Source organism: Callionymus lyra, chromosome 2 (genome assembly GCF_982586985.1).
Source record: "Callionymus lyra chromosome 2, fCalLyr1.hap1.1, whole genome shotgun sequence".
Classification (NCBI taxonomy): Eukaryota; Metazoa; Chordata; class Actinopteri; order Syngnathiformes; family Callionymidae; genus Callionymus; species Callionymus lyra.
Genome location: NC_141819.1, coordinates 19,478,209 through 19,488,779, shown reverse-complemented (window position 1 = coordinate 19,488,779; position 10,571 = coordinate 19,478,209). Strand labels below are relative to the sequence as shown.

Genomic DNA, 10,571 nt, shown 5'->3' with positions numbered 1-10,571 from the left:
TTCAAGGCAGACGAAGCGTTGCTCCGAGCTGCTGCTCTTAATTTGAAAGTTGTTTATTTCCTCCTTCTGAATGACATTTTGGGAAATGAATGTAAAGTTTCTCCAGAACACTTAATTTGGGTGTGGCTTGTAAGTAGAGAAACCAAAAAGACAAACTTGACCACAGCGCTGTTGTATTAAAATGTTGTCAAGCTACTACAACGTGACCACGCGCTGTTGTGTTATCAAAGATAGCATTATATCACTTCTGATTGGTTAATATTGTCTCTGTGATTGGTCAGATTTATACACAAAGTACCAATATTTATTATCGTTAAACATATAGCGTATTGAATGGGTAAATATGAGTGTAATAAATGTCAAGTGTGGCATGTTGTGTGAGAATGACTACAATTGCGGGACTGTCACACTTTTACTTTCAGATCTATTCATGGTCAGGCTCCTCCTTAAATCACTGATCTGATCAGACTTACACCCCAGCTTAGGCTCTAAGGCTGGGGATCAGAATCTACTGATGGTTCCTCGCAAACAGTTCAGGACCAGAGGAGAGAAATCCTTCCAGGCTTCTAAGCTTTAGAATGATCTTTCTCTCCCTCTGTGTTTGATGGATCTACTGAATCCTTCAAGAAACATCTTAAGTCATTTATATTTGTGCAGGCTTTTCCTTGATTCCCTGTTTGCCTCGGTGGTGTCTTGACCTTTTTAGCATATATTTTATTGGGTATTGTTTTACAAATATAACTTATATTAATACTATTAATGCCAATTTCATAACAAACCCATGAAATGTGAAATCACATTGATGACATTTTATGACAAAGAAATAAAATATGATATAGTTATAAAACATCAACAACAGTCAACTTTACACAAACACACACACTTGTGTGAAATTGTATTTTTTAAGAACAATCGTAATTACGTTTTCCTTTTCCTTAGCTTAAGCATTGAACACACACACTCACACACACACACATACACTCACACACACATATACACGCACACTCAAACACACACGTATGTGAACTTGTCCTTGTCCATTGCAGAAGGTTGAGCAGCTCAGATGTCAAACTATCTTTAGAAATTTTTAAGAATATTCCAGGAAGTAAACACCTCCTCGCCTGGACTCTTCTGTGGTCGGTCCAAACGATGCTGTCAACAAGAGAATGGAAAGCCACGAGGTTCTGACTGTCTCCGTGTTTTTGTTACTGTTTGACATTAATTAAGAATGTTGAAAACCAAATTGTGGATTTTTCCGACCTAATCATAGAAAACTAAAGTCCCAGCCCTGACTTGTCTCGTGATAATGGTTTAAAACAAGACACACTGTCAATATTTCACCTAATGTTTTGCTGCTTTTACTTTAAAAAGCTGTCTTTCCGAAGTATGTTTCAATTTGAAATTTCTGCTATAACATTTTGCAAAGTTAGTTTTGCCCTTCAGACGAATCCAAAACTATTCACTACTCGTGGTTTATATTTTTTTTTATTGTTGTCCACTGTAAGATGGGTAAATCACATTTATAAATCATTGTTATCATTTAGAAAATAAAGTGTTTGAACCCGAAGAGGTCAAAATAAACATCAGACACATGCACAGCTGAAACATTAAACACAGACACGCATTGTGACCCACACACACAGCTACACGTGAACGATAAAAACACACACATATACACACACACGCACGAGTCTATAAATACTGGGGACTCCTGGTCGTCCTCTTAAATGACATCAGCGTCTCAGTCGACACTTAGCTGACGGGACTTCGCCAGCAAACAAAATAATCATCATCTCGGATCTTCTTGGTGCCATTTGTTTGCGGACTCAATCTGGACTAGACCACCGTGACTCATGGTTTAATCCCCAGTCAAACAAGATGAAGGACTCGGAGAGAAACAAACAGAGAGAATGTGGACTCTCCACACAGCCCAGGATGTGGTTCCACTTCAACAACATGGCTCAGATCTGCAGGTAGAATTTACTGATAAACTTTGTCCGAGCTTGTGAACCAGAACATGACCACGTTCCTCACAGGTTCCGACTTCAACAGTTCTTCTCCCGGTTAAAGTTGGCAGACTTCGTCATCATTGACACTTTGGGGGTCGGAGGCTTCGGTCGTGTGGAGCTGGTACCCACCGAAAGGATCACTTTTCTAAAGGAACATCTATGACCTCTGAAGCTGTTTCCAGGTGCAGCTCAGGAATGATCCGACCAAGACGTTCGCCCTCAAGATCGTCAAGAAGTGTCTCATGGTCGACCCGCTCCACCAGCAGCACCTCCTGTCCGAGAGAACCGTGCTGACCCAGACCCGCTGCCCCTTCATTGTCAGGTCAGTGGTCACGTGCCTTAGTGAACCACGGTCTGGTCATGTGACCCTTTTCACTTGATCTCTTTAGAATGTATCAGACCTTTCAGGACCGGGAGAATGTTTACATGCTGATGGAGGCGTGTCAGGGTGGAGAACTGTGGAGCCTCCTCCGAGACCGGTAGCACACACAAACACACACATTCACACTCACTTGTTAATGAGATTTATTATTGTGTGTGTGTGTGTCCAGTGGCTCCTTCGATGATTCCGCCTCCAGGTTCTATTCTTCATGTGTTCTGGAAGCCTTCTCCTATCTTCACTCCAGGGGGGTACTGTACCGAGACCTGAAGCCTGAGAACCTGATCCTGGACCACCGAGGATATGCCAAGCTGGTACACAACCATGCACACACACACACACACACACACACACACACACACACACACACACACACACACACACACACACACACATGCACACACACACAGACAAACACACACACGCACACACACACACACACACACACACCCCCACACACACACACACACACACACACACACACACACACACACACACACACACACATGCACACACACACAGACAAACACACACACGCACACACACACACACACACACACACCCCCCCACACACACACACACACACACACACACACACAGAGGAGTGTACTCGGATATCTCCTGCACCAGGTTGACTTCGGCTTCTGTAAGAAAGTCGGGCGTCGGAAAAAGACCTGGACCTTCTGTGGAACCCCAGAGTATCTGCCTCCTGAGCTCATCCTGAACCAGGGTCATGACCTTTCGCTGGACTTTTGGTCTTTGGGGATTCTGGTGTTCGAGATGCTGACAGGCAGGTGAGTCTTGATCTGTTCGTAGAGGTGTTCTGGTTCTGACTGGGAATCTTAATGTGGAGGCCACCGTTCTCCGGAGCAAACTCCATGAGGACGTACGACCTGGTGCTCGCTGGGATTGACATGATTGACTTCCCAGAGAAGATCAGCGGGAACGCTGAGCTGCTCATCAAACAGCTGTGCAGGTGGAGTGTTTAACTATATTCTTATCAATATTAATAATTCAGTTTTATTCATAGTTGTATTCATTGTTGAAGTAGAATGTCTGCACTTGTGTAATTATTTATTTTTAATTATTATTCTCTAATGCTACAGGGAGAATCCATCAGAGCGACTGGGTAACCTGAAAAATGGAATCGGAGACATCCAGAACCACAAGTCAGTTTTTTCAGCACCTTTATTATCCTCACACAACCATCATCATCACCTGTAATCACTATCATCTTTGTCATGATTTAGTATTATGTTTTGTTCCGTCAGGTGGTTCGAAGGTTTTGATTGGCAGGGGCTCCGAGAGGGGACTCTGGCTCCACCTTTCACCCCCGTGGTAATTCAACAGTAAATCCCTCCACCTTTAATACAGCATGTTTACACCCTGTTGTTTTCAGGTCCGATCCACAGACAAAGCCCCGAACGTTGAGCCTTCTCCTGAAGAACCTGTAGAGGTGATGGAAATGAACTCTTGGGACAGAGACTTTGAATAGTAGATACGATTCTGAGCAGGACCAAATTATAACTGACTTTTGGCTGAGATCCAGTTAGATAGACTGTTGTTACTGTGTTAACTTTACATTCTGAAAACGTGGCGATATTTTTTTTAAAAATAAATTATTTTTCTTCAACATTCAAATGTCAGATTTATTTGTTTGGAAAATACAATCTCTGTTGTCTGCTTTGTTCCATCAATTTCACACACGCACGCACGATTTTTGAAGCTTTTCCACTTACAAAGCATGTAGAATAGTACTCTTCAACTGTGAGGGACAGAATCTAAAACAAAAATGCAGAAAAATCACAGTGGATGATTTTTTCAATAATTAATTTTCATTTTATTGCATGACATCAGTATTTGATAAATCAGACAAACAGACCTCAATATTTGGTACAGAAACCCTTGTTTGCAATTACAGAGATCAGATGTTTTCTGTAGTTCTTCACCAGGTTTTCACACACTGCAGCTTCTCCAGAGTGTTCAGGTTTCGGGGTTGTCTCTGAAGATTTTTGACCTTCGTCTTGAACTTCTTCCATTTTCGTATAATTGCACCAACAGTTGTCCTTTGCCTATTGTTCCGTAGCACATCCCTGCCTTGTGCAGGACTACAATTTTATCCCTCATATCCTTGCACAGCTCTCTGGTCTTGGCCATTGTGGAGAGGTTGGAGTTTGTGGACAGGTGTCTTATATACAGGTAAGGAGTTCAAACAGGTGCAATTAATGAGTGGAGAACAGGAGGGCTTCTTAAAGAAGAACTAAAAGGACTGTGGGAGTCTACATTCTTACTTGTTTCTAGGCGATCAAACACTGATGTCATGCAATAAAATGGAAATGAATGATTTAAAACCATCCACTGTGATTTTCTGCAGTTTTAGATTCTGTCCCTCACAGTTGAAGTGTGTCTTTGATACAAGTTACAGACCTCCACATGCTTTGTAAGTGGTAAAGTAATAACAAACATATATTTAATGATAGTAGGAACAAATATTACATGCCCAGTCACATCTTTGTAGTCCTCCTCTCCACTTGATGGCGAGAGTGAGACATTAATATAAGGCGGTTTTAAACAAAGAAGAAAGTTAAAAAGGTAAACATTCACTTTAATGACATTTATTTTAGATTACTTGTTCGTTTGTGCGTCAACTACCAGGTTTTTGTCTGCCCCAATATTCGTTTTTTCCTGCTTAAGTTCGACTCTTTCGTTTCGCTCGAGGTCGACTTTCTTGGGGTCCTGTTCTCTGTGACCCCGCGGACAATGCCCCGAATCCTGTCGTTGGAAATGATCACCGGAAAACATCCATTTTAAAGATCTAAGCCACCACGCTGAGCAGTTATTTCATAAATGTTTCACGGTGCAGATGCGTGTTCATGTTCAGACTGAGTCTCAGATCAACTTCAGCTGCAGGTCCAAGTCCAGATCAGCTGGTCCAAGTCCAGATCAAGGTAACGTTTGCCTGCCATGTTGAAGCCTCTGAGGCTCCTGCTGTCATCCAGGAGTGGAGTCAAGATCCGGGGCCTCTCCTCCGATTATGTGTCCAGGATGAGGTTTGTGATTGACTGGTACTAGTATCATGCGTTGTGTGGCTGAAAGTAACTATTTTTGGTGTCAGACATGTGAACAGGTTGAAGGAAAACGATGAGGCGTGCATGTCTGCCCTGAAGACTGGTCGGGTCTTCCTCTTTCATCAACTTGATCCACTGGTCAGCAGGACCCGGGAAGGTTGTGTCCAAACGGTCGGGCACACGTTCTCCGGTACGGAACCTGAGATGGTGAGCATTAAGACCTAAATTACAATACATGTGTTTGTTTGTGTTCCAGAGGTTAGTTCGATTTTAGAGTCACTAGGAGCTGAAAAAGACTTGCTTTTGGACTCAATTCTGATTGGCTGTAGTGACCAGAACCAGGCCCAGTTCTGTGTAGATGTTGGTACGTGATCTCGCAGACAGGTGACTGCTATCACAGAGTATATGCTGACCAGCGGGTGTGTCTTTAGGTGAAGTGGACCGGACTCAATTACAGGAAGCGTGCCTTGGGAAGTGCATGGACTTCAGGAAGACCCTTCTCCTTCTGGCGGAAGCAGATGTACCTCTTGTGGCCAAAGTAAGTCAGTCGCCCGGTTTTGTCCGAGCTACCCTGACTCGCATCTGTTGTTGTTCTGCAGGCGCAGGCATTGCTCAGGTGGCACCAGAACAACAAGTTCTGTAGCGCCACAGGTCAGACGACTCGACGTAATCAGTCAGGAAGTCAGCGTGTTGGTGGTGGAGGGAGAGTTTACTACCCCATGGTGAGTCCAGATGTGGCCAAACTATTATTAAATTCTAAAAGTTTTCTCCTTTTTTTTTTAGATGTCCCCGGTTGCTATTTTTCTACTGTCAGATGGGAAGCGATGTCTTCTGGCACGGCAGCCATCCTTCCCTCCTGGCATGTACAGCGCTCTGGCGGGCTTCTGTGACATTGGTTGGTAATATTAATATAGTTCCCTCCTCTCAGATCAACCCCTTTAAACAACCTTGTTTCCTGTCATTGAAGGGGAGACCCTGGAGGAGGCACTGCGGAGAGAGGCAGCGGAGGAGGTGGGTCTGGAGGTGGAGACGGTGTCTTACAGCTCGTCACAGCATTGGCCAGTTCCACGCAGCTCCTTCATGCTGGCCTGTCACGCCTCGGTGAGCCCTGCTCACACCCAGATCAGCGTGGACCAATCGGAACTCGAGGACGCTCGCTGGTTCGATCTGGAGGAAGTAAGTGCGGCCCTGCAGGTGAAGACCCCCCCCAGCAGGAGAGACCCGCCTGCTACCTGGCTGCCCCCCAAATTTGCCATCGCCCACCGTCTAATCTCGGAGTGGGCGGAGCAGCAAAGAGACCTTAGGGCACGGCAAAGACCTGTAACGGTCCAATAAGACGGTCTCTAAATGTAGTAGTTGATGGTTATAGATCACAAACAGGAACTACTCCTATCTTGAAGGACACATTCTGTGATGTTTGTAAGAAACAAATGTATAGTTATAAACAATAGGTAGCTTTTGTGTGATTTTCAATCATATTTTATTGCATATTTAAATAATAATAGAAATCAGAAATTGACTTGTCAAATGAGTCTAATAGTTCTGATCATTTACTTGATCTAGTTTTCCACTGTAGCACATTTACTCCATGTTTCCTTGTTGTCTGCGATGAGCAACTCAATGGTTTTCCCTCCTAACTACATATTTTTTGCAATCACTTAATAAAAAACTTTAACTTGAAAAAATACTTTAAAATACATTTTAATTTTGTACTGATTATAGAATTTATTGCAGACGTGGCAATTAATAGAAATAAAGAACCTAAATAAGCTTCCTTAAAAACATAAATTGTGTTTTTTTTCCAATTACAAAAGAATAACAAAAGTCACAAAAAGGACAAACAAAAAAATAAGGAAAAACGGACATCAATGGTGTTGAAATTAATAATAAATAAAGTTATTATATATAGTTCAGGTTAGGTTAGGTAGAACTTTATTGAAATTGTTTAATAAAATAGCTATCAGATGCTTGTCCAATTAGAAGACCATACTTTGACCTCTTGAGGGCCACATAAATATAGTCTAAAGACAGAATGTGGCCCCCGCACTTTGCCAAAGTCTGATTTAGTGCCTTTTGAGCTGTGAAGTAACTACCTCACTTATATGATCAGTAATTGACAAGAACAATGTGTGATGAATGTAGAACATATTTGAGTATGCATCCAATAAAATTGTTATTTGTGTTTTATTGTACTTCATATTTGTTCGCATACGTTTATTTATTTTTTGTATAAATTTGATGTTTTACTATCAACCTCCGGACACTAGAGGGCAGTCACGCAAACACCTTACACTTCGTGTACGCGGATACAGTGGAGACGCGTTCTGACGTCACTTGTGTTTTTGTTGTTGTCGGTCGAAATTAAAAACTTAAGTTGGGGAACATTTTTCGTGGACAAAACTGGTGGTTTCAACGACCACCTAACCCGGAGCGATGAGTTGCCACGCGGAGATCTACGCTCAACTCGCCGGTGTGATGGAGAAGATGATCCGCGCCGCTGTCAACGAGCTGACGAAGCTGGAGGAGCAGGACCTCTGTGGAGAGATGTTACCTTCACACCACAGAGGAGCAGAGACCCGGGAGAAGATGGTAAGAACGAGTTTCAGTTTGTTTAAGAACGAGTCTTTAATGGCTTTAATACGTAACAAAAGTACAAGAAAAGAAGATTTGAGTTGAAGAACATTTCTGGAATATGAATCTCTATCATTTTAAGTAGTATAAACAAGGCAATACAATGTTTATTTATCATTTTTAGTCCGCTAAAAAGGAGCCAACTTTTGTTTTAGTACAAGATCAAAATAATTCCTCCTAACTATTTAGAATTGTTTTACACATATTCGTGATGTATAATTATTTAATAGAATACTAACTTGTGTATTAAACAGTCACATTGGTAAGGGTGTGAATCAAGGATCAGGCGATTCAATACACATGAAATATTGTGATATATTGCAAAATTGGAGGAACACAGATATATTCGTAGTGTTGTCCGAGTACTTGACTCTCGAGTTGTAGAACTTACAGACCACATGATTCTTGGTGAAATCGTAACTGCTTTCGTTTGTTTTGAAACCAAAATACCATACTAAAATGACCAAACATCACCCTTAAAACTGATATATATCTATAATATAACCGTGTTTCGATATTTGATTACACCCCTACAAATTTGATGAGTATTTAAAATAGGTTATTTCATCTGAGTTAGGACACCTAATTCATTTGATGGATAAAGTCCTTTATTTCATCTTTAAAAATCTAGCAGCAGTCGTTTTTTGGAGACTAAGAACTTTTTGTCATTTCAGGTTCGCTTCACCTTTATCATGGAGACTCTGGGTAACGAGGCTCTAGGGAAGATCATAAACATTGTCGATGGCACCATGACTTGTCAGAAGGCAGAGGGAGGCGCTAGCGTGGAGGAGCAAAATCCTAGAATCCTCAGCGTCCTTGGCATCGGGCTTATAGGTAAATGAACTTGTCAGTCAAATAAATCAGACTCGGATCTACCCAGTTTTCTATGACGTTTAACATGATTCTCTGTTTTAGAGTCTGAACACTCGTATGGAACACCGATGAAGCAAATCCCTGCTCACACACCGGCTCAGGTACATGTCTTTAAACCAGGAGGCGCACAAGTAAGATGACTTTGAGAGAGAGTTAAGAGCATTGGTCAGTCACAGGGCTGTTCATTCATAGCTCCTCTCAATACATTTAAATAAAATCATTTTTTTTAATTGACCAATATTTTTAAATGTTATGTAAAATTTGTGTGCCCTAGCTTTGTTTTTTTATTGACATGAGTTTCCTACAGATTGACGTAGACTCTTCCATTATTTCTGCCTCCACCCTCAAAGATCTACATACAAACATGGAGCTGGACACCACTGCAGAACGTAAGTATGAAGGTGTGACTGGTTGGCTAAGTTGCCCATTTTTACTATCTTATGTTTGTCCTTTAGATGCAGCAGAAGTTGCTGCAGAGCCTGTGACCCTTGAACCCAATTGTCCAATTGAGGCAGAACAATTCGCCAAAACGAGAAACGGTTTCAGCTGCAAAAAGTGTCAGCTCAGTTTTTCCAGTCAGAAGGTTTTGAAGACCCATCTGAAGCTGCACAGCGGTGAACAGCCGCACCAGTGTCTGCAATGTGGCAAATGCTTCTCCAAAAAATCTCAATTAAGTAATCATAACATGGTTCACACGGGCCAGAAACCTTTCAGCTGCGACATCTGCGACCGCCGCTTCAACCTGCTCCATAACCTGCAGCGCCACAAGAACACGCACAACGGCGTCACAGCCTATGTCTGTATTGAGTGTGGGAAGGGCTTCACCCGGGCGGTCACCCTGCGAATGCATCAGATGATCCACAGCGGTGAGAAGCCTTTCCAGTGCGAGCAGTGTCCCAAAGTGTTCCGGCACTCCGTCAACCTGAACAACCACAGGAGGATCCACAGCGGAGAGAGGCCTTATAGCTGCGATGTTTGCGGCCGAAGCTTCCGCCATTCCGTCAACCTAAAGATCCACCATCGTACGCACACTGGAGAGAGACCGTTCACCTGCCAGCAGTGTGGGAAGACGTTCAGCCAGCAGAGCAGCTTGAAAACGCATCAGCGAACGCACTCGCTCGAGCGTCCGTTCGCCTGCCCCAACTGTGACAAACGCTTCAACAACAACAACAGCCTGAAGCTGCATTTACGTGTGCACACTGGCGAGAAGCCGTACGCTTGCCTCAAATGCGGACGGACCTTTAGCCAGTGCAGTCATCTGCGCACACATCAGCGCCACGTGCATGCTGATGGAAAACAATTCATCTGCGATAAGTGTGGGAAGAGATACTCTGGCCAGCGCAACCTTAAGCTTCACAAGTGCAGCTACGCTTGAACTCTTAATGCTTCACTTCTGCCACATGTCTACAATGATACTTGACATTTTATAAAAAGTAAAAACATATATATATCAATAAAATTGATATTTCTCATTTGTCATCCGTCATCTCTTTACAGTAAGTTTCACTCAAACCCAAATATTGTACTTTAAACAGTGACTCATTTTGATTAAAACTTCCTACTCCAGCCACGTGCGGCGCTGTGGTTTTCCGTCATCGCCAGTGATGTATT

The 10,571-nt window shown here is 42.7% G+C and overlaps 3 protein-coding genes across 3 annotated transcripts; all 3 read left to right on the top strand.

Moving 5' to 3' along the window:
* Positions 1-1,742: 1,742 nt before the first annotated feature.
* Positions 1,743-3,978, top strand: LOC148085807 (cGMP-dependent protein kinase 1-like). The gene is made up of 10 exons (XM_087782770.1): positions 1,743-1,973; positions 2,037-2,130; positions 2,192-2,331; positions 2,399-2,488; positions 2,561-2,702; positions 3,019-3,182; positions 3,242-3,364; positions 3,495-3,557; positions 3,660-3,726; positions 3,788-3,978. Exons 1-10 carry the CDS (start codon positions 1,879-1,881, stop codon positions 3,881-3,883), a joined length of 1,074 nt encoding a protein of 357 aa, XP_087638896.1. The 5' UTR covers positions 1,743-1,878; the 3' UTR covers positions 3,884-3,978.
* Positions 3,979-4,972: 994 nt separating this feature from the next.
* On the top strand, positions 4,973-7,638 carry nudt13 (nudix (nucleoside diphosphate linked moiety X)-type motif 13). Its single transcript, XM_087782769.1, has 7 exons — positions 4,973-5,438; positions 5,504-5,646; positions 5,713-5,820; positions 5,888-5,994; positions 6,056-6,178; positions 6,240-6,351; positions 6,424-7,638. Exons 1-7 carry the CDS (start codon positions 5,353-5,355, stop codon positions 6,789-6,791), a joined length of 1,047 nt encoding a protein of 348 aa, XP_087638895.1. The 5' UTR covers positions 4,973-5,352; the 3' UTR covers positions 6,792-7,638.
* Positions 7,639-7,791: 153 nt separating this feature from the next.
* On the top strand, positions 7,792-10,432 carry LOC148085805 (uncharacterized). The gene is made up of 5 exons (XM_087783895.1): positions 7,792-8,045; positions 8,762-8,921; positions 9,003-9,061; positions 9,268-9,349; positions 9,416-10,432. The coding sequence occupies exons 1-5, from the start codon at positions 7,890-7,892 to the stop codon at positions 10,333-10,335; spliced, it is 1,377 nt and encodes a 458-aa protein (XP_087640021.1). The 5' UTR covers positions 7,792-7,889; the 3' UTR covers positions 10,336-10,432.
* Positions 10,433-10,571: the final 139 nt, after the last annotated feature.

What these genes read in the sequence shown, in the direction of transcription:
- LOC148085805 (XM_087783895.1), top strand. Translation starts at nt 7,890, where the DNA reads ATGAGTTGCCACGCGGAGATCTACGCTCAACTCGCCGGTGTGATGGAG. An exon ending in CAGAGACCCGGGAGAAGATG is followed by an intron (nt 8,046 to 8,761) that starts GTAAGAACGAGT and finishes TTGTCATTTCAG; the next exon opens with GTTCGCTTCACCTTTATCAT. An exon ending in GCTGGACACCACTGCAGAAC is followed by an intron (nt 9,350 to 9,415) that starts GTAAGTATGAAG and finishes TTTGTCCTTTAG; the next exon opens with ATGCAGCAGAAGTTGCTGCA.
- nudt13 (XM_087782769.1), top strand. Translation starts at nt 5,353, where the DNA reads ATGTTGAAGCCTCTGAGGCTCCTGCTGTCATCCAGGAGTGGAGTCAAG. An exon ending in ATGTACCTCTTGTGGCCAAA is followed by an intron (nt 5,995 to 6,055) that starts GTAAGTCAGTCG and finishes GTTGTTCTGCAG; the next exon opens with GCGCAGGCATTGCTCAGGTG. An exon ending in GGCGGGCTTCTGTGACATTG is followed by an intron (nt 6,352 to 6,423) that starts GTTGGTAATATT and finishes CTGTCATTGAAG; the next exon opens with GGGAGACCCTGGAGGAGGCA.
- LOC148085807 (XM_087782770.1), top strand. Translation starts at nt 1,879, where the DNA reads ATGAAGGACTCGGAGAGAAACAAACAGAGAGAATGTGGACTCTCCACA. An exon ending in AACATGGCTCAGATCTGCAG is followed by an intron (nt 1,974 to 2,036) that starts GTAGAATTTACT and finishes CGTTCCTCACAG; the next exon opens with GTTCCGACTTCAACAGTTCT. An exon ending in GGAGACATCCAGAACCACAA is followed by an intron (nt 3,558 to 3,659) that starts GTCAGTTTTTTC and finishes TTGTTCCGTCAG; the next exon opens with GTGGTTCGAAGGTTTTGATT.